Source organism: Vipera berus (genome assembly GCF_964194415.1).
Source record: "Vipera berus genome assembly, chromosome: 3".
Lineage (NCBI taxonomy): Eukaryota > Metazoa > Chordata > Lepidosauria > Squamata > Viperidae > Vipera > Vipera berus.
Window position 1 is genome coordinate 201870162 of NC_138204.1, and position 23408 is coordinate 201893569.

At 43.0% G+C, this 23408-nt stretch overlaps 1 protein-coding gene across 1 annotated transcript; it reads left to right on the plus strand.

Annotated features, from left to right (window-relative positions):
- The first annotated feature begins 213 nt into the window (after positions 1–213).
- MAL2 (mal, T cell differentiation protein 2) lies at positions 214–22658 on the plus strand. Its single transcript, XM_081323012.1, has 4 exons — positions 214–451; positions 15187–15357; positions 20075–20248; positions 21783–22658. Exons 1-4 carry the CDS (start codon positions 314–316, stop codon positions 21852–21854), a joined length of 555 nt encoding a protein of 184 aa, XP_081179138.1. The 5' UTR covers positions 214–313; the 3' UTR covers positions 21855–22658.
- Positions 22659–23408: the final 750 nt, after the last annotated feature.

Here is a 23408-nt window from a genome sequence, read left to right on the forward strand (position 1 = left end):
TAGTTTGTGTTCCTAACCCCTCTGGTTGCGGTTGTGGCTAACAACAGCTTCGGCGAGAAACTCTGCCCAGGAGGAGGCCGGCACTCCTGAACTGGGAAGGCGCGGGAAGGTGGGCGCAAAGGCCGCCCCCGCCGCAGCTGGGAAAGGGGCGGGCGGCGGGCGGCGCCGGACCAGCGCGCCCGGTCTTTCCCCCTTCCCGCCCTGCCGCCACCTGCAGCTCCGGCTTCCTCCGCCTGGCGTAACTCTTGCCTCTACCTGGCGAGGCCACGTCAGGAGCTCCCGCCACGGCCGGCCGCTCGGATCTCTCCGCACCATGATCTCTGCTCGAGGCGGGGGCTCCATGCCTCCGCCGCCCAACGCCACTGCCTATTACCCCCCGCCTCGGGTGAATCTGCCCTCCGGCGTGGAAATCCTGCGCACTTACTCGGGGGCCTTCGTCTGCCTGGAGATCGTGAGTGCCGAGGGCCGGGAGGAGGAGGAGGAGGAGGAGGAGGAGGGAGAAGGGAAAGAGCCAGGGGCGGCGGAGGGCCAACAGGTGGTACAGGTGCTTCCCTGCCAGCTTTGGCCTCACCCCGGCCATCCCTTTAAGCGGGATCGCGGGAGGGAAAGGGTCCCCCTCTTGCCTCGCCAGGCATCTAGGAGCGCCCTTTCTGCTCGCTTTGTTTTTGGCCGAGTCCCCTTTAAAGAGAAATCAAAGCAAACGACTGGTAGAAGGACTGGATCTGGTAGGTAGCTGGGTAGATCGAGCAAAGTGGACTTCCGCGATTGGGAAAAAAACAAAACAAAACCCTGACTACGCACAAGATCGGTCTTGCAGCCCGATGCTGGGAAGCAGATACACCTGTTGGATTCTGCACCTTGCATACAGCTGTCAGCTAAGGAGAGGAAAACAGCTGCCTGTCCCTTAGTCCCAACCTCTGGCCACATCATTCTCGAGCTTCAGCTTTTCTCAGTTCCTATTTGTGTTGCCTATTTTTTTTTTTTTACCAAGGCCTTTACAGTAGAGTATATCCGTTTTTCCCCCTGTTATTTTCCTGGTGGCAACTGCATTTCTAGAACTGCCTGATAGATTAAACAAAAGATAAAATGGAGGCTGGGTCTAGCATATTGTGAGTACCCAAATGTTGTCTTATCATATGGCGTGAATCCTGACACAGTTTATTGTTTTGATCATGGCATGATAGGTGAACGCAGGAAATAAACTTGTTTTTGAAATTTAGATGGTTGTGGGATTTCACTTCATTAGTGTAGCTTTTCTTACTCATTTGTCCATTAGACCCTCAACTTCCACTCTGGTTCTCCCTGATCCACTTAATTAAAGGCTTCCTGCTCTCTCATTTAATTAGGGTCATTTAATTTGCCTCTCAATTTGGGCAAATTAAGACATCAGGTAATTTAGCCCAGTTTTGTGTAAGTAGCTTTTTAGAATCTCGGGCGGAGTTCTCTTCCTGCTTCTGTACCTGAGGAAATTTATCTCTAAAAGCCAAAATGAGACACAGTACCCACAGAGCATCTCCTCTTCAATTCTACTTCTTATTCAGCTTTTTCTATAGCATCACGCCCTTTTCTTTCAAGATGAGCTCGTCTTGTTTCCAAACCAGCACAAAAGGTGTTGTGGTGATGACAACTGATTACGTGCCCCTAAAGTCAGTCAGTCAGTCACTTCTCTTTAAAAAGCTTCCTAAAATTTCTGTAACACTTTTTATAATGTGAACAAGTCTCAGACTGGGTGATTTCGTTACCAGGGAGAGGATAGCATTTAAAGACAGAACATTGGCTGGATTTTAGTCTCCCACACTGCCAATAAACCAAAAGGCCCTTTCTAGAAACCAAGCTGCCAATGGTTTCCTATATTCTAATCTCTGTATTTCTCCTACACCTTCCTTGAGCACACCTGTTGTTGAAATTGCACTCTGTTATTATTCCTCCAATCACTTCCTGCCCACCTGCTCCTATCTAAATATCATTCGTCCTGCTGTTCTTTGCAGAGACAGGATCAGGGTACACTAAGGATAAGTTTTGCAAAGGTAACAGAGAAGTCCCAAGACTCATCTGCCCCTTAGCAGTCCAATTATCAGAGAGAAAAGTCCCATCACCAACCCACTTTAGGGACTGCTGACCCTCTGCTGACTTTGTCTTCACTGACAGGTGAGCTTAAAGCAATGTCATAAAGCCCAGCTCACCCATTATATGATACCATGATTTAGTGCAGGGATGACCAACATGGTCTGCACACCATCCCCAGCATCTGCTGATGGTGTTGCATCAGTTCAACAGAAGAGTGGCCAAATTACCCCTTCAAAATTACTCAAAATTACTAATTACTTCTAATTATTCTGGAGGGAGAGGAATACTCCAAAGAATTGTCATAAAAGTGAAAAAGATGTCTTCAAAGGATTAAAAGTGGGGTCAGAGGATTAAAAGCCCTCCAGAAAAATCCTTGAACAGGTTGTCCCATTCCTTTCCATGACTTTATGACATCATTGGGTTGCCTTCTACAGCCATGTGGACATTTCAGAGACTCTCAATGTCTTTTGTCAACATGTTGACAAGGGACAATTAATCAGTGGGGAAGACAAAGCACCAAAAGTGTTTTATTTGATAATGTAGGAGATAACCAGTCTGAGCCTGAGGGAGGGGTCAAGTGCATCATCAGCCTTGAGTCCCTTTGTGCCCATAAGAGGCCTAAGTCTAGCCCACCTTGACTCTTATCTACTGCCAATTCGCTTTGACCGTTGGTAGTTCAGATTTTTGTAGAGAGTGTTAGCATGCAATAAACCTGAATCTATTTGAACCGCCTTGCCTCTTGATTTCCTGCACTTGACAGGTGGTCTGAAAAACAAAGATGTCCTGTTTCTCTCACCTGCTTTTTCCTGTAACCAAGTTAGTGGAGGAAAGTAAGAGTGATTAATGCAGCTAGATAGGCGTTCACAAGGCTAACATCTCATAGGTCTTCCCCAAATATTATTTTACCTGTCATTGCTTATATAAGATTGAACTGTGGCTCTTGAAACATCTTCTTGGTTACTCTATCCCTGAAGGCATGACTAAACTGCTGTGAGCAGTTCGTTGGTCTCTTCCTCACGTCTCATCACTCTGCATGGCCACAGTGTTCAATATTATTTAACAGGTGGTTTTTTGGTTAACAAGGAACTCTGATAAATTCCCCAAGAGATTTCTGCAAGTCTCTAGCACAATGCTGCTACTGGTCCCACAAAGTTGTATACCCAGGCCTTCCAGATATTATTCTATGGAATAAATCATAACTAGCTGGCTATATATAAAACATTTTGGGCCAAACAAGACACATTTGGATTTGTAATTTGCTCAGCAGCTGGATTCACACAACCCATTAAACTATTATTATTTTATTATATTAGAGGTCACCTGGTTGCAAGTGACTCTGGGCATCTTGCCCTTTAAAAAGCAAGAACAATAAAATAAGAGGATATTGTATATATATGAAAAGAAAATACATAGCTTACCAAAAAAATAGAGGCTCAACATCCAGGGAAACTAGCTAGATTTTCAAGGATCTTTAGAATATCCATCAGGGTGGGAGCTATATGAATCTCTGGGAAAACACTGTCCCAGAGGGTGATACTATGAGAAAAAAAGGCCTATTTCCTGGGTCCTGATAAATGAAAGTACTGTTTAATTAAAAGGATGTATAACACACCCAGTGTGCCTGGTCTTACAGAAACTATTGGAGATAGGCACTCCTTCAAATAACCAGGTCTAATTCCACAAGGAGCTTTTTAGTCATTCATTGATTCATTCACTCAATTTGTGTGCCCGCCCAGCTCAAACCAGTGAGTCTTTGTCTACATACACGATACACCAGCATTTTGAACTGCATCCTGAAAACCAATAGGTAACCAGTGCAGGTCACAAATTAGTGGTGGCAAAATGGGATGTCCTGTCCTGTCCATCATTGCCTGCGCTGACACAATCTGGGCCAGCCTTACTTCCAAACAATCTTCTAGGATAGCCCCATTGAAAGGGTATTGCAATGCAGGTAATGCTTGACTTACAACCTTTTGTCTAGTGACCATTCAACGTTACAGCGGCACTGTTGAACAAAGTGACTTAGGGTCTTGGTTCACACTTACAGCCATTGCAGCATTCCCCGTGATCAGAATTCAAACACTTGGCATGTAGTTATGACGGTTGCAGTCTCCCAGGGTCACATGACCCTCTTTTGCCACTTTCTGACAAGCAAAGTCAATGAGGAAGCCAGATTCACTTAACAACCATGTTATTAACAGTTGAGGTGATTCACTTAACTGTGGCCAAGGAAGGTCATAAATTGGGGCAAAACTCACTTAACAACTGTCTTGCTTGGCAATGGAAGTTTTGGGCTCAATTATGGTCGTAAATCGAGAACTGCCTGTAGTGCATTTGTGAGTTAAACTAGCTGCTATATTCAAACGATATGCTAAACCTGATTAGTTTTGATTACTGTAGTTAGATTTTTTTAATGACTTAGTTGGATGGAGAAACCCATCCCATTTAATTAGCTTACAATACAGAGGATTGTGCAAAGCTGAAAAATGAATTAGCTCAGTAACCAGGTAAAGGGTATTGTGCAAAGCCAGCTCTTAACAAAATGGATAGCATATTATTGCTGTTATCATTTTGTGTCTATTTGCTATCAAAATATGCTATTTTATTGCAGGACTAATCCATTTAGTTGGCCATTCTGGAAGGGAATTAATGTGAAGAGAGGGATAACAAGAAGCTACTTAAAACAGTGTTTTTGCTCTTTCATTTTTTCCAATCTAATAAACATGGAAATAAATTATGTAAATGGTAGGCACTTTCTTTGTCCACCTGTCAGCAGAATAACTCTCTAAAATAGAGGAGAATTGGGATGAATTCAGTGTGATGGAAAAAGCCTTTAAAAATGAATCTGAGGCTATAATGAAAGGAAATCAGATATTTTCCCCTGCTGGTAAGAGTAGTTGGCCATTTTTATTTTTATTTTTATTTCCAAAGTTTATAGGCTACTCAGTTCCCAATACTCTGGACAGCTTACAATAATTCTTTTTTGTTTTAAGCACAAAGACCAAAAAAACACAAAAACCTAGCAGCACTGAAAAAGATTACTTATGACCAATCCACACACTTATGCCCATGACAGCATCCCCATAGTCACGTGGTCAAAATTTGGGTGCTTGGTAGCCATCATGATTTACAACAGTTGTGGGATCTTCATCTGATCGCCCTTTCAATCCTTCCCAGCCAGCTTTTGATAAGCAAATTCAATGGGGGCAGGGGAAGCAGATTTGCTTAACAGCCACCTGATTCAATTAACAACTGCAGTGATTTGCTTAACAACCATGGCAAGAAAGGTCATAAAATTGGGCATAACTCATTTAACAACCCCTTGCTTAGCACTGGAAATTCTGGTTGCAATGGTGATCGTAAGTCGGTGTTGTGATTCAGGGTCAGCCTGTGGGTTCGGCAGTTGGGTCGGACGACTCAGAGGAGGAGGAGAGGGGTGTTGAAGAGCTTGCTGATGATGGCCTTGAGGCTCCGCAGAGCCCTCAGCCAGGCCCCTCCCACCTGGTCACGACGGAGACCCAGCTGTGTGAGCCTGACAGCGTGGATGAAGATGACCCACAGCTGGCCCTGTTCAAGGACGCCTGACGCAGGAGGCAGTCAATCAGGAGTAAACAGAGGAAGGCAATGGGGCACCTCGGAAGGAGGCAGAGAGAAGCCACGCCCTGAACTGTATAAAAGGGGAATGTGTGGGAGGGCTGGTTTGCTGAAGGCAACCGCTTGAATAGTCCTGTTTCATAGCTCCTGTTTCATGGTTGGTGTCTGTTTTATGTTAATAAATTTGGCAGGCTTTATTCCAGCCTCTTGCCGTTTGTAAAGGGGTTGTCCCTGCTTTTTCTGCAGGGCCAGTAGCAGGCTGGTACAGAACAGTCGGGGACTACCTGTAAAACTGAAGGAAGTACATCCAATTGAGTTTAGGAGCATAACCAGCTCTTTAGTGGCTTCCAAAACATCAGCTAACAACTCCCTGGATCTTGGGGGGAGAGGAATGTGCCGCAGAGAAGTCAAGAGCTACTAATATTGATGACGTCTCTATTCTAAAGCCTACCTCCCACTGCCTTCCTGGTTCGCATGTTTTAGAACTTGCGTGCTTATATAATCTGATTCATGCTTCCCAACACACCCATACATGCCCGTACAGTAGTAACACTATCGGAGAACAGGAAAACACACCCAGAGAGAGAGAGAGAGATGTAACATATTGCTTTGTTATGTAGAAGATACAATAATTGTCTATGGCCACTTCTCATAAAAGGTTTGGGGAAAATTTGAGAAGCCACGCTTAGTATGGCTTTTGGTGGCTGATTTTTTTTTAACAGATTGCATTGAAATAGCTGGAGTCACATATAAGCCAACACCAAGCAAAACCAGTTCAGGTTTCTTGCAGTGTGTGATCCCAGTCCTTAGTTCAGTTATTTATACAATATCCATATACCGGTAATCCATATGTTGATTGGGATGCTACAATGTTTTAATATCTTAGACACAAAGACTGTGAATTGGCATGAAAAAATGAAATTAAGTGACTTCTGTGTATCTCTCTCTCTCTCTCTCCCTCCCTCCCTCCCTCCCTCCCTCTCTCTCTCTGTTTTATCTGCCACCCATCTTGTCTAGTGGTGACTCTAGGCAGCTTACTAACATTTACATACCCAGTGACATCTGTGATATGTGTATCTTCTTCTACATAACAAATTCTTTGTGGAATTATTCTTTTTGAATACAGTAGGAAATTTATTTTTATTTTATTTTATTTTAATTCCATTTATATCCCGCCCTTCTCCGAAGACTCAGGGCGGCTTACAAACTTAGCAGTAGCCTTCATTCTATGTATATGCCTGCTTATTAGGGCTTTCACACACACCCCAAGCGGCATTATTACAAAGTCAGCTTAATTGCCCCAACAATCTGGGTCCTCATTTTACCTACCTCGGAAGGATGGAAGGCTGAGTCAACCTTGAGCCTGGTGGGATGCGAACCTGCACTAATTGCTGGTGGTATCTAGAAATGTTTCAGAATCAGTGCATTAAGTGCAATGCACTGCAGTGATTCTCCCAGGAATCATAAAGTCAATTTCCTCCTTCAGGTGAGTAAATAGGATCAAATTTAAGTTGAAGGGCAAAAAAATTTGCTTCTATGATCATGTAAGACAAGAGACTATCTGGATAGACGCTGGACAGGACTTCTTAAATTCCAGATAGCCGGTAGGAAACCACAACATGACTCCTGCCTCATTAATCGTTCTTTGAAAGAGTTAAATTCAACCAGTGGGACATTTATACTTGCTAAATCATCATTTCTTTAAAACTTTTTAAAGAGGCTTTACCTCTGCCCTCATTTGCATAAGGCTATCCTCCTATTTTGGCATCAATAAGTATTTCTCGTCCTTAGCAACTTAAGATGTGGAGACTCTAACCATCCTGGCTGGGGAATTCTGGGAGTTCTCAAGTCTGAAAATTTGCCAAGGTTAATAAACACCGGCATAGATATTTTTTTAATACAGAACTGGAGTTGAAAGACCTGTCTCCTTTGTCGAAGTTCTGAAGAAGATGGAGTTAGAATGAAAATTCATGGACACTTTCCTTGTATCCTACTTCATTTATTCTCACACATTTGGCAACCAATCTTTAACTTCATATTTGCACAAAACTTTGCATAATTCACAACATTGTTACCCCATTGACGACTTCATCTTTTTTCCCCTTGGGCTCTAATATGCAAGTGGGTTTCCATCCCCAGTTGCATAGATTATTATCGTTTTACACAAATCTCTAAAAATGTCCTTAGAAAATCCACGTACATCTATAACACTTCAAGTCTTTTCATCAATTTTATCTTTAAGTCCAATTAAATGTTCCTTCCTTCACCCGCTTCCAAAGTATTTCATTTCTGTCAAAATGGTTCTGTATTTTCTCTGCCTCTTATTTTGCGGTAATTATTTTCCTCCATGCATTTTTATCTCATCTGCAGTTTCTTTCACATCGTCATCCCACCAAAAATCCTTTTTTGTACTTCTCATTAGGATGAGAAATCTGCTCTCCCCGTTCCAAGCAGCTTCCACATCCTCTTTCATTATGTCTATTTTCCTCTTATTCTTCTGGCAGATCATTCTCACTTTCAGTCTTATTGTGTTCCTGCAGTTGTCATACATTATGATCTGTGTCTAATAGATCCTGGAGTCAGGCTATTACAGGAAGGAGTTTGTGTTGCCCATGTTCTACCAAGTAGGAGCTATGTGAGTGTCCTAACACACGTGTACTGGGACTGCAGTTGAAAGTGGTTTCTGCTACCCCAAGGTCCACCTTAGAGTGGTTTCTTTGGAACTTCTATATTTAATCATTCTACTATATTGGGTATGACTAGTCTAGTGAAAAGAAGGACCAGGGCTGACATGATAGCAGTGTCCCAACATTTGAGGGGCTGCCACAAAATAGAAGGGAATCGATCTTTTTTACAAAGCACTGCAAGACAAGAAACGATGGAAAATAATCAAGGAGAGATCCAACCTAGAACTAAGGGGAAATTTCCTGGCAGTGAGAACAATCAACCAGTGGAATAGGTTGCCTTCAGAAATAGGTTTTCCATCATTGGAGGCAAGACCAGACAACCACTTGTCAGAAATGGTATAGGGCAAAGGTCCCCAACCTTTTGGACACCAGGGACTGGTTCTGTGGAGAAAAGTATTTCCGCAGACCAGAGAGTATGTGCCTGCATCCAACGGATGGGGCTTTGCTTGTTTGTGTGGACCGGTTACTGGCATGCCATGGCCCAGTACCAGCCCACGGACTGGGGATTGGGGACCACTGGTATAGCATTCCTTGCTTTAGCAAGGAGTTGGACTAGAAGATCTCCAAGGTCCCTCCCAACTCTGTTATTCTGTTAAATCTGTTACTGTCCCTTCTATTCTGCTGCTTCAACTACAGTTCCTCCATAATCCCAATAAATCAGGGCTCACCAAGTCCTCTTCAAGCATTAAAAAGAAAATAATGCAGGGCATGTTCAGATATTTCCATGGCTTCCCCATTCAATTCAACAAGTTTAAAGCCTTCTATGGGAACACAGCCGTAACAGAATAACAGAATTGGAAAGGACCTCCAACCCCCTACTCAGGCAGGAAACCCTATACCGTTTCAGACAAGTGGTTGTCTAGTCTCTTCTTAAAAACCTCCAGTGTTGGAGCATCCACGGGTTCTGGAGGCAAGATGTTCCACTGATTAATTAACAGAATAAGAGAGTTGGAAGGGACCTTGAAGGTCCTCTAACATCCAACGCCCTAGTCAAGCAGGAGACCTTATACCTTCCCACACAAATGGCCGTCCAATCTCTTCTTTAATGACTCCAACGATGGAGTACCCACAACTTCTTACCGTCAGGAAATTTCTCCTTAGTTTAATCTAAGTCTTAGTCTTGCATGATCAGGCTTCTCACATCTACTAGAGCAGACATGTCAAACAAAAGGCCCAGGGGCCAGATCCAGCCTGCAAAGTGGTTTCATGCGGCCCGCGAAGCCATCCTGGAAACAGTGAGGGAACGGCCCCCACTGCCTTGGCCCTGGCCCAGAGACCCTCCTTCTGCCAGAGACCCTCAGATCTGTCCCACTCCTGCCCAGGCCCCCATAGGCACCCTTGATGCGAACGATGTAGAGCTGGCCACGCCCACCCAGTAGGCCATACACACTCTAGCCACGCCCACCCAGTAGGCCACGCCCACCCTGGCCACACCCACCCGGCCCCCTGAGGGCAACCGCAATGCTGATGCGGCCCTCAATGAAATTGAGTTTGACACCCCTGTACTAGAGATTGTAAGTACTGTATGTTCAACCAAGTATACTTACAGCCTCCTCGGAAGCTTTTCATTATCTAGAAAGGGAACTAAGAGCTGTTGTGATTTGACAGCAGAGCCTTTTTTTTTTTTGCTTGTTTGTTTGTTTCAAATGCCTGAACTTGTTTCTAGTGAATAGCTCCATAGTGTTGGGATGTTATGCATGTGATTTGGCAGCATTGCAGTAGCGCAGGCAATGTGCCCTAACACAGTTGTACCGCCGTAGCTGGGCAATACGAAAGACACGTCCCTGTGGCTGAATCAACCGAAAATAAGTTCTCGGGCTTGCAGTAGCAATTGGCGTTGGAACTGAGATCCTACTTATGTCGTCTTGGCAACAGGAATATGGATCATTACGTGGACACAGAGGCGTAGGTGTATAAAAAAAACAGCAACACTCTTCTGTTTTGATGTAGCCCTCCAAAGTATTTCCCTATTTCTCTATTACAGGGGTCTTCAAACTTGGCAACTTTAAGACTTGTGGACTTCAACTCCCAGAATTCTTCAGCCAGGCACGCTGGCTGAGGAATTCTGGGAGTTAAAGTTGCCAAGTTTGAAGACCCCTGCTCTATTATATGCACCAAGAGAGATGAGATTGATTACTTTCAGTCATTGCCTTCAGACCTCTGATCAAAAGATCACTGTTAGATCTGTTATGTGTAAATGTCAGATATCGAAGCTGGATTCATCTCCGTATGATATCTATGCTGGAATATAATTTCTAATTCCATAAAAACTTGTTGTTTTCCCATCAAAAGGGCCATCCCCATACTCGGGCAAACATCATCAGGAAGACACTTCATTGAATACAATGAGACCTGGAATATGTGGCTTATTTGAACTCTTTAGTCTCCAAACATGCTTATTTTGGCTAACATAAACCTTTATATCAAGGGCTGTGGAGAGTTATTTCAAGTTGAAAGGATTTGTATTGTTGAGCGACACCAGGTTCTGTGGCGGAGAAGAAGCAACAGCAACTGTGCTTCTGTTTTGTCATTTCATTTTAACCCGTTTTTATTTTCATGGCCCAGCTAGTTGGCAACATGTAGCCAAACTTGATTGCTCTTGAAAAAGCAATGTGAGATCAGACCAAGATACAGGTAATCATCATTGGCTGACAACAACCATTCATTTAGTGATCATGCAAAGTTACAGTGGCACTGAAAAAAAGTAATTTATTTCACACTTACGAATGCTGCAGCATCCCCATGGTCATATGATCAAAATTCAGCCGCTTGGTAACCGATTCATATTAATGATGATTGCAGCGTCCTGCATTCAAGTTTTGCAACCTTCTGACAAGTCATTGGGGAAGCCAAACGGTTAATGGCAAACCATTTCCATATTGTTGTCAGGAAGACTGGCTGAACTGGCTAATCATGAAGTTACTAGAAGCTGAGATGTTGATTATACATTACCGTGTTTCCCCAAGAATAAGGCCTACCCCCAAAATAAACCCTAACTTGATTTTTGGGGGTGGGCCTAATAGCCCTACCCCCCCAAATAAGCCCTAGTTTGGGGGCAAGGCACACACCTAAAAATCAAGCTGGGGTGGGGGTGTGGAACTTCCCCACCTGGCCCGCATCCACGTACCTTACAGCTAGTCCTCTCCTTGCCAGCCCACTTCTTCTGAGGCCTGTTCTGCAGCCAGGCCTGCATTTCTCAGTCACAGGCATGCAGCCAATAACCAAGCTATTGGTTAAATCCATAGTTCGCTTCTGCAAGACCTCAGCAGCTGAGCACCAAGGTATGGATTGAATCCATTGCTCAGTTCTCAGATGCATAGGCCTTCCAGAAAGGCCTGACTGAAAAATGCAGACCTGAATGTAGCTGTAGAACTTCAGCCCCAGAAGAAGTGGACCGGCTGGATGGGGCTGTCGGTGCCAGAGGTGAGGTAAGGCCTACCCCGAAAATATAAACCTGGTACCTCTTTTGGAGGCAAAAAAAGACCCAGTCTTATTTTCTGGGAAACATGGTATTTCATTGCCTCTACTTGGTCTTCTGCTTATAGTTTCAGAATATACTGTTTTCTCATTAACTGCTTCCCACAATTCTGATTTGGTATCAGTTGCAATAAAATGTATGCATATGTGCTTAAAAATAAATCCCATTGGATGCAGTGGGATTTACTTCCTTGAAAAGTGATATAGGTAGTCCTCAATGTATGACTGCAATTGAGCCCAAAATTTCCACTGTTAAGCGAAAGAGTTGTTAAGTGACTTTTGCCCTGTTTTATGACCTTTCTTGTCCCAGTTGTTAAGTGACTCACAGAAGTTGTTAGTAACATGGTTGCAAAGTGAATCTTGCTTCCCCATTGTCTTTGCTTGTCAGAAGGTCACAAAAGATGATCACATGATCCCAGGACACTGCCACCGTCATAAATATGATTCAGTTGCCTAGTGTCTGAATTTGGATCACCTGACCATGGGGGATGCTGCAACATTGTTAAGTGTGAAAAACGGTCATAAGTCATTTTTTTCCATTGAAACTTCAAACAGTCACTAAATGAACTGTTGTAAGTCAAGGACCACCTGAATATGTTGCAGTCTTAATCATCTTAATCACCAAATTATCCTAAATACTGATTCCAAACTTTGACCAAGCTATTGCTTATGTGATGTTGACAGGCATATTGGCAGTCCTCCCCCATGCAGGAAATGACCTTAGATGGAATTTATGACAAGCACACAACGTACTCATATGCTTTTCTCGTGTGTGTTTTTTGTTGAAACAATTAGACCAATTTTGTAGTGTTTCCCTATTTTGGGATAGTGCACTCCCAAACCAGACACTAGGTTTTTAAAGAAGCACAAGTAGATTGATCCAGATGGTTCTGTAAATGAAACGTGCTTTGGGACCTGGAAGAAGTATCAGCTGTGTCTCAAGTACCTGAATAATATAAGAATCGTACTATGTTCCTGTGCAAGTCTAAAATAGTCCCATTATGTCCAGGAGAATTTTATTCCCAGATAAGTGGATATCGCATTGCAGCTTAAAGCAAGGGAGGACATTCTCCCATGGGGATAAAATGATGAAGTATATCAGATTAATTTCTCCATGACAGGGTAAAGAAGAACCTTTTGCCTAATAGCAATGCTGTTTTGTTTTAAAATGTCTTTTTTCAAATTGTTTTAACATCTTGTTTTTTTTTTTAAAAAATCCCATTGATTTCCTAAACAAGTGACAGGATGAGTTTTACCACAGACTCACTTGCAATCATTCTGCAATTTAAGATACATCAATCCTGGACATTATGCGTATATAATTACTTTCTGAGTAGTGTTTGGTTTAGAGGAGTTCTTTTGGGAGAGGGGGGGCACGCTGCATATATTTACCAAAAAACATACAAGTAGTCCTTGTTTAGTGACTGTCTCAGATAACTCTTCATACTTATAACAGTGATTAAAAAACAGCTTTGCAACCAGTCCTTGCAGTTGTGACCTTCACACGTTTATAGAGCAAAAAAAAGCTGAAATAAAATTGTAAGCCCAGTTGTGTTTTCACTTAACAACCGCTTCACTTAATGATTGAGCTCCGGTCCTAATTGAGGTCACTAAACAAGGACTACATGTATATTCAACAGTGCCCTGCTCAATAGGATCATTTGTGTTATATTAAAAGAACTGACCGGTAACAACCCAATGATTTAGAGCTGCTTTATTTCTGTCACAACACTCCACAATCTAGTGTCCTCCTGATTTATAGAACTTCAACTCCCATAATGCCGAGTCAGTATGATCGTTGGCTACAGGGTTTACAACATAGAACAAGATAGAATGACAGAGTTGGAAGGGACCTTGGAGGTCTTCTAGTCCAGGGGTCCCCAACCCCTGGTCCGTGGACCAGCACCAGTCCGTGGCATGCCAGCAACCAGGCCGGACAAACAAGACAAGAAGCCCCATCCACGGGATGCAGGCAGCACGCAAAACCATACCCCTCCGTTCTGCGGAAAATCCTTTCTCCGTGGGGTCCCTGGTGCCAAAAGGTTGGGGGCCACTGTTCTAGTCTAACCCCCTGCTCAAGCAAGAGACCCTACACCTTTACCAGATGAACTCAACACTCTGAAAAGAAGATAGATTGCTGAAGGCATTCTGTCAAACGATAGCATTTTAAATTTCCACATTTTTTTGTGGGGGTAGTAAATAGTGCATATCCTATTCAGACATTCAAAAATCTGGAGCACTCTTATTAAGTTTACAGGAGAGACACCAAATTCTTATAATGTGAGACATGAGCATTGGGTAGCATATAAAGTTAATAAATTATTATTATCATTAACCTTGATAATACAGAGTCCTGGCCCAGTTTGAAAATTAAAGAAGCGCTCTAATTTATGGTCATAGACCGAAGAAAGGAAGTCAAGAGATAAATAAAAGGGACTCGTGCAGGAAAAGCAAACTAATAATAATAATAATAAATAGAAGGGACGCGGTGGCTCAGTGGGTTAGGACGCTGAGCTTGTTGATCAGAAGGTTGGCAGTTTGGCGGGTCGAATCCCGAGTGCCATGTAACAGAGTGAGCACCTGTTACTCGTCCCAGCTTCTGCCAACCTAGCAGTTCGAAAGCACATAAAAAGGCAAGTAGAAAAATAGGGACCACTACGGTGGGAAGGTAACAGCGTTCCGTGCGCCTTTGGTGTCTAGTCATGCCGGCCACATGACCACGGAGACGTCCTTGGACAAGCGCTAGCTCTTCGGCTTTGAAACGGAGATGAGCACCGCCCCCTAGAGTTGGAAACGACTAGCACGCATGTGCTGGGGAACCTTTACCTTTACCTTATATAAGGCTAAGTTTACAGCCAGGTGGTGATTGCAGTAGAAAAGAATCCAGCTTTTTATGAAGCCAAATTGGTCCAATAAGTAACTTCATACTTAATGTAATCTGAATAGTGCTGTATTTAAGAATGTGTCCACAGAGTCTTATGTATTTCAGCCTTAATTTAAAAAAAAGTGCTTCATTATGAATGAATGGAGAGGAAGGGGACAGGGGAGAAAGTCATGGCTGGTTAAAATTGTTAAGTCCCTGAAAAACAGAGAGACGAGAAATTTAAAGAATGAAAGACAAAAATGTATAAAGAGTTACATGCGCATGATAAATCAAGAATATGCTGCAGATGTGGATAGTTATACTGAATAGTATCAGTGCGTTAAACTGTACTATATTCCTTTTTTTTCTACCTTTCGACTTTTTTTTTCTGCTTAGCGTTTTTCCCCTCTATAATTTTGTCACAAAAAGGAATAGTGTCGTATCAGGCATGCGCTTGTGTATCCTTCCTTACGTTTCTTTATATGTTGTATTTTACAGCTTTTTGGAGCACTTGTATGGATACTAGTGGCTGCTACAAAAGTTCCGTTGCCCCTGCTGCAAGGCTGGGTGATGTTTGTATCTGTGACAGCCTGTTTCACTTCCCTCTCCTTCCTTGCGGTCTTCCTCTTCAGTTATCGAGAAAGAATTGCCATCGACTGGAACCGTTTGGTAAGCATGCCCCCCCAAAAAGGCTGCAAGTTAAAAAGTGCAAACAAGTCAAAGGCATTTCCAGAAGTGGATTTGTCCATATCATGTTTTTTTTAAAAAAAATTTACTTTAGAAAACCCATTGCTAGAAATCAGTTGTCACTGCCCAAGGTGTTGCTGCTAAGTATTGCAAAAACGAAAAAATAATAATAATCTACCTAGTTGATGAAAGAATGGCTTATTCATGCATGTTCCTCATGTACATTTTATCTGAAGTTTAGGTGGTCTTGAATTACTGCATTTGTGAGTGTTGGGAGACCACAGGACGTACAGGAGGGAGCTGAGACTGCTTTTAAGAATGGCAGTTGCAAGGAGCTACTTGAGGAATTGCTGAATATACAGGCCCAAATCCAAAAGAATTAACTGTGCTATAAAGCCAAAGGATGAACAGTTCCATTGATGTAATTGTAGATTAGTGATATGTTATTTTTTAATGTTTGTACGTGCATTTTGGGACGCGGTGGCTCAGTGGGTTAGGACGCTGAGCTTGTCGATCAGAAGGTCGGCAGTTTGGCAGGTCGAATCCCAAGTGCCGCGTAACAGAGTGAGCGCCTGTTACTCGTCCCAGCTTCTGCCAACTTAGCAGTTCGAAAGCACGTAAAAATGCAAGTAGAAAAATAGGGACCACTACGGTGGGAAGGTAACAGCGTTCCGTGCGCCTTTGGCGTCTAGTCATGCTGGCCACATGACCACAGAAGACGTCCTCGGACAAGCGCTGGCTCTTCAGCTTTGAAACGGAGATGAGCACCAGTCCCTAGAGTTGAAAATGACTAGCACGCGTGTGCGGGGGAACCTTTACCTTTACCTTTTTACATGCATTTTAACTTGTAAAGATGGAAGTTCATGATGATTTACTTGTCTGTTCTTTTAATGGCATTGTGGTAGATTTTGGCTTTCTTTTTTCTTTTTGGAATATGTGCTAAGAGTATATTTTGTATTGCAACAACTACAGAATTATTCAGTCAGTATTTAGTTTGCATCTATGGTTCCTTTATGTTCTGAGGAAAATTTCCTATGACAGTTGAAACCATTAAGCAGCAAGGCGCTTGGTGACTATACACTGTACACTTTATTTTTTGCTCTGTATGGCTATATAATAAGCCTCTGCTACCATTTATGTCTAATAAAACAGAATCTTCTAACATTTTCATTTATTCTTTTAGGGACTAAGTGGAAGGATTGTAAGGGTACTTTTGTTCTGGAAAATTGCAAATTCTGTCTTTGTTTGCACAGTAAACAAGGAAAGATCATTGCTGATTATTAAAGTGAACACTGAAACTTAAAATGTCAGCTCTGCTGTGCCATGAGTATTTCAAGGATGGTTTTTTTTTGTTTTTGGTTGTTGTTTTTTTAAAAAAAATCCACCTGAAAATCCCTGTCTGACACAAGTTTGCTCCTGACATAATCTTCTCCCCTGTTCTGTAAATATCAAATTTTAGTATCACTTTTCTGTCTTGTAATACATTCTTGTACATAATTATGTACAAAGGATACTCTGATCTGCAAATTCAACTCATGGATGACCAGGTTTGATGAAAGAACAGGGGGGTTAGACTAGAAGACCTCCAGGGTCCCTCCCAACTCTGTTATTCTGTTATTCACCTAGGAAAAGGAGGAAATGCAAATTAATAGTATTAATTGTATTAAAATTGAATGAATGTTTCTCCTTCTTCCTGGGCTTCATATAAATCATGCTGCCTGCTGTATGGTTTGTTAATCGGGTTGTGTTCAGCGATGTGACTGGAATTGCCTTGAGAGATACAATTTGATTATAAGTTCACAACCATCCTCAGGCATTTACAGGAGAACAGTAAACCTCTGAAGGAGACTGGCCATTAGTTTTACTAATGTTCTCTGGCATAAGCACATTATGATTGCTTCCTGGAAAAATCAATAGGTTGTGGGCCATTTAATTTCCCCCTTGTTGAGAAAAACTCTATTTTCCCCCCCATCTTTGTTTTCTGTTTTTTAAACCAGTTAGCAGTCAATGAATGGATATGATGATAAGTTTATTCAAGAGAAGACAAAGTTCCTTACTAAGGGCTTTGGGGAATTCTTAAGTATACAGGTCCAAGGAGTTTTATAGGCCTAAATTTTAAAAAGCCCTGCAGCAGAATTTGTTCAAATAGTACTTATGTGGAAGTTAGTTCATTGCAAAGATGATCCAACACATTGCCATTCATTTGGGGGTATGCACATACATACTTATGTGCATGTGTAAGGAACCACCAAGAACATTCCACCACCACTGACCAGGCAAGTATATATGTATAAGCAAGCCCAGCGCTCCCTGTTAGCACTGATGATGTTACCTAGTTGGGTAATGAAATGTCTGCAAGAAAACAACCAAGTTCAGAGAGCACCAAGGATCCCCAAGTTCAACCCTGAGCTACAAATATTCTCTTCTGTTGCTACTTAACATGTTTCCCCAAACGTTAGACCCAGCCAGATAGTAAGCCCTAGCTTAATTTTGGGGGGTGGGCCTAATATAATCCCTACTCCAAAACTAAGCCCTAGTTTGGGGGTGAGGTGCACCCCTAAAAATCAAGCTAGGGTGGGGGTGGGGGGGTGAAGCTGCCCCACATGCCCCATACCTGCTTACCTTACCAGTAGGATCACCACAGCCAGGCCTCAACACCCCAACAACTGTAGTGCTGCTACTTGACTTCTGCGGCCACTTGCCGCCACTTGTGGCCGGATGACATGTGGCGCACTGCACCATTGCCGCTCCTGCCGGCAGGACACTGCATGGCTCTTTGGGATGCTTCCACTGCTTGCGCAGTGCTTTGGGACGCTTCCACTGCTTGCGCAGTGCTTTGGGACGCTTCCATTGCTCACGCGCTTCAGGACGCTTCTGTCGCTCATGGCAGGAGGCCACGTGGCACTTTGGGCCATTTCCACTGCAAAAACGGCCCAAAGAGCCACACAGCGTCCTGCCACAAGCAGCAGAAATGGCACAAAGCACCATGCGGTGTCCTGACGTGAGGAGCAGCAACAATGCAATGCGTCACATGGCATGTGGCCGCAGAAGAAGTCAAGTAGCGGTGCCACAGGTGTTGGGGTATGGGAGGCCTGGCTGCGGTGGTCCTAAGGTAAAACATTCTCCAAATTAAGACCTAGTGCCTCTTTTGAAGGCAAAAAAATATATAAGACCGGGTCTTAATTTCAGGGAAACACGGTATATGCACATACATGGATCAATGAAGGTCAGAGAAGATTGTGCTTCCACTGTAGTCCTGTTCCTCCAAGCACTGTGCATTAGGCCAAGGGTCCTCAACCTTGGCAACTTTAAGACTTGTGGACTTCAACTCCCAGAATTCCTCTGGCTGAGGAATTCTGGGAGGTGAGGTCCACAAGTCTTAAAGTTGCCAAGGTTGAGGACCCCTGCATTAGGCCACCCATAAGACACTGAAGACCAGAATGTTCTTTCAGGCGTTTGGTCCGGAAGAGGCAGTGAGCCATGTTGGTGTATTTCTTGTTTCAGTCTTCAGTCTGATTGAAAATGGAATGTTTTTAGACTCCAGAATATGTTTTATTGTTATTGTTTTGGATTAGTATTTTCTATATTATTTCTCAGATTTGGGGTTTTAATCCTCTGTTCCCTGCCAAAAGTCTCTATTGTGAGATGGACAGTTAAACCAATAAAATGTATTTATTTATATATGGTTCTATAAATTATATAAATATTTTTATTGATTTTTATTTATTGATTGGTTGGTTGGCTGCTTTTTATGGATAGGGTCCTATCCTGCCATTCAAAATAGGGAGAACTCACCACTTAAATGAAGTCCTTGATTGATCTATTTATTTATATCACACCTTTATTATTTTTATAAATAACTCAAGGTGATGAACATAACTAATTCTCCTCCCTCCTCCCATTTTCCCCACAACACCAACCCTGTGAAGTGGTTTGGGCTGAGAGAGGTGAGACTAGAACTCACAGTCTCCTGATGATTGGCCCAAAGTCACCCAGCCAGGGTTTCATGCCTAAAATAGGACTAGAACTCACCGTCTCCTGGTTTCTCGCCTGGCGCCATAACTTTTTAGACCAAACTAGCTCTAGTCCTGCTTTAGAAACAAAGTCAGCTGAGTGACTTTGAGTCAATCACTTTCTCTTAGCCTTCGGAAGAGGAAGGAGGAAATACGGTAGCGTGCCTCTTCTGAAAATGTTGCCAAAAAAACCTGCCCTCTCCAACAGTTAAGACTAACAAACACACTCACACACAGGACTAGAAATTAGATGGGTAGACTTAAGGAGCTCTTGTTATTTAAAAAGTTGCATCTGCTTTCAGCTTGGCCTCAACAGCTTGTCACGTTTTCTTGATTCAGTTTTGGGAGTTTGCAGGCAGAAGGGAGAAGAGGAGGATCAGTCCGAGAGTGACAATATTACATCATGCGTTCTTTTTAGTAAAAATATGTCTCAGCGGGTCACTGCTTCTGCCCACCTTTGGCCTCCAAAGCTAAGCAGGATCATTCCTGGTTATTAGTTGCATGGCAGGACCACAGGAATGACAGACTCCTGGGTATTGGGTTGTAATCCCAGCCCCGAGGTTATAACTTTTATACATATAAGGATACTGCGATCACGTGGGACATAATCTATTTTGCACAGCAAATCATTTGATGCCTGCAAATATTCGATCTTGGTTTTTACTTTCGCATTTTTGCTCCCCTAGGATTTCCTTTACCACGCAGCCGTCTTTGTCTTCTACTTTGGGACCTTCTTACTGCAAACTGCAACAACGTCTTTGCACAGTCACCTCCTTAAGCCCACCAATCTCGCCTCCAACATCACCACCCCTGGAGCACTTCTAGATAGCCATGAATATAATTTAAGCATAGCAGCTGCGGTGAGTATCACTCAGGGGGTGTTCTGTGATCAGCCAATTCTAACTACAGGTAATCCTCGACTTAGGACCATCCATTTAATGACCGTCTGAATTAGGATAGTCATTTGATGGGTCTTCTGCTCCTGTAACCCATTCTCAGTCTATCTACATGGGGAAAACCCTTTTCACTCCTCTGTAGGCTGGCAAATGACTTCTCTCTGTGTCAGCACTCACGGTCCTCTTGTTTCTGGAGCTGCTTTTTGGAATTCTGTTACATGCAATGGGCTTGCTTGAGTTTGCAGACTGTGGTCAGGCTTTTTTCTTCCCCTGTTCTCAGCTCTGCCTCTCATTCCGTCTTGCAGCTCCAAGAATTGAAGTTTTCTTTTCCTCCCTGAAGACTGTTTACTTTTGGGGTGGAGGCATCTCTACTGCCTTCCTGGCTTGACTCCCTTCGTGACACACCCACACTCAGTTCCCTTGTAAGAGACAAACTCTCCAGCTAATGAAGAGGGTGGAGCTTTTTTTAATCCAGGCAGCACCAAAATTCTGGATCCCAATCTGGATGGTGAGCCATTCTTCCATGCTGCCCATTACCTACCCACTGGCTGGCTCAGGAATTCTGGGAGCTGAAGTCCACAAGTCATAAAAGAGCCAAGGTTCCCCAGCCCTGGGCTAGGTGGTGCCATGGAGAAGGCCTTCTCTTCTAGGCTGCCATTTTGCAAAAGTGCCTACAGCCTGTTCTCCACTTTCTCTTCATCAGCACCCAAAGATTGGGGATTGATTGATTGATTGATTGATTGATTGATTGATTTAATTAATTAATTAATTAATTAATTAATTAATTAATTAGTTTTCTATACCGCCCTATTCCCGAAGGACTCAGGGCGGTTTACAGGGCAACATTTAAAAGACAATATAAAAGTTAAAAAGAAATAGAATTAAAATGAATTAGATTAATTAATAGCCCAACCAATTAAAACAAAGTTTAAAAAGTTAAAACCCCTCAGTCCAGGCCAGATAGATCGAAGAGCCAGGTTTTCAGGTCCCGGCGAAACGAACGAAGGTCGGGGGCGGTCCGGAGTTCTACAGGCAGATCATTCCAAAGGGCAGGTGCACCCACAGAGAACGCCCTCCCTCTGGGGATCACCTGCCGGCACTCCCTGACCCGCGGCACCCTAAGGAGGCCCTCCCTATGGGAGCGCACAGGACGATGGGAAGTTGATGCTGGCAACCACTGCATTGCACTCTCTCTTAAGTATTCATGGTCTTCAGGGTTCCAAAATAAATAGATAGATACCCAGTGCTGTGGTTTTTGCCCACTGTGCAACAAAAGATTACACATCACCCATGTGTGTGTGCATGCTCCTATGAAGTAAGCCCAATGCTGACCTTAAGTCCATGAAACGCTAAATGCTTCAAGAAGTGCAATATGCAATGCTTGTTGTGTGAAAATAACAACCTAGGGAACAAAACATTAAAGACCAGCACAGCCACCAAACTTTGATAACACATTTCCGTTTTTATTTCTTCTTCCATGCCTCCTCTTCCGCTGCAGATTTTTTCCTTTGTAACAACCGTGTGTTATGGATGCAGCACCACCCTGGCTTTAAGAAGATGGAAATTATAGCATCGGAAAGAGGCCACCCGCTCCACTACATCCTGGTTGATTCTGATACCTGCTCAAATCTCAAACAGAGTCCAACTTGTCCATCAAAGGAGTGGCATTCAAAAGGATGTTTTGGAATACATCTATCGTTTTCTAAAGCACTGAGATGTACACACCCAACCCATGCCATAAGTATACACTCTCAGGGGTGGTGGTGGGAAAATCTGTGTTTGTATTGAGATTGTCATCACAGCTTCTATCTCAGTTCAGCAGCACCATTCCCTTGTCCCCAATGTGGGTGTAGTATTAAGAAGCAAGATCTTAGGAACAGAAGGGATTATTATCAGTTTGGGATGCAACAAAATCCCTAGCTTGACAAGAGGCAGACATAGCAATAGTGGCCTTTGTATATATATTTATATTCTTTCTTCAGTGGAAATAAAATAGAAATTTCTGTTAAAACAACAACATTCGTCCTCGTTGCCAGATGAAATCTTTTATTTTCTTCCCCACGCAGTGCTTCTGAAATGACTCTCTACCAACAGCATTGGTAGAGGGCCCCAAAATATCTTCCATTACTCCACAGAATTTTCTCAGTGACCTACATTTTTCTCCTTCCTTTTTTCCCCAGATTCTTTCTCTGATGTAATATTTTAAATACGTCAGCTGTGCATGACATAAGCTCAGCTTAGGTTTTCAGTTGCTAGGTTGATCTTGCCAAGAACATTGTGTCTATACCAGGGGTAGGCAACCTCGGCTCTTTTATGACTCATGGACTTGAAGTTGAAGTCCATGAGTCATAAAAGAGCCGAGGTTGCCTACCCCTGGTCTATACCTTACAGACACCCCCTCCCCAACCCACAGTATTATAATATCTTTAGCAGACAATTGAATGTTGGTTCTCTGATGGTTAGAGGAGAAATAAAAGCTCTTAGCAAATGTGCAATATATTGCATACAGGCAATCAAGAAAGATAACATTAGCCAAAATTACTATTGCAATAAAACTTAAAGGTTTCCTTGTCTAGTCGTGTCTGACTCTAGGGCACGGTGCTCATCTCCGCTTCTTGGATGAGGGATTCAGCAATTTCCGTGGCCATGTGGCCAGCATGGCTACTATACACCTAAGGTGCATGGAACACTGTTAACTTCCCACTGAAGTGGTACCTGTTAATCTACTCACATTTGCCTGCTTTCAAACTGCTAGGTGGACAGGAGTTGGAGCAAGTAACGGGAGCTTACCCCATCTTGTGACACTCGGGTCTTGAACCCTGGTTGTACTTTGTATTGCAGTACTTTGGGCTAAAATCTGTTTTACGGTCCACCATGCCCAGCTGTCTAATTTCAGCAGGATTAACATGGGTTGCCAAATTTCAGGATTTAGTTATCTCTCCCTAGACATGGTAGATAAGATAGATAAGATAATCTTTATTGTCGTTTTTTACTGGGGGCACAACGGCACACATCAAAAATGAAATTTAGTTCTCAGAATCATTCACTAGTATCAGATTGCAACCTTTGAGTCTTAGACCAGGCCATTGTATAATAGTATTATTTTTAAGTGCAAGGAATATAT

Excerpts from the sequence above, each read along its gene's own strand:
- MAL2 (XM_081323012.1), top strand. The coding sequence starts at position 314 with ATGATCTCTGCTCGAGGCGGGGGCTCCATGCCTCCGCCGCCCAACGCC. Across the intron at positions 452-15,186 it reads CCTTCGTCTGCCTGGAGATC|CTTTTTGGAGCACTTGTATG; the intron begins GTGAGTGCCGAG and ends TGTATTTTACAG. Across the intron at positions 15,358-20,074 it reads CCATCGACTGGAACCGTTTG|GATTTCCTTTACCACGCAGC; the intron begins GTAAGCATGCCC and ends TTGCTCCCCTAG.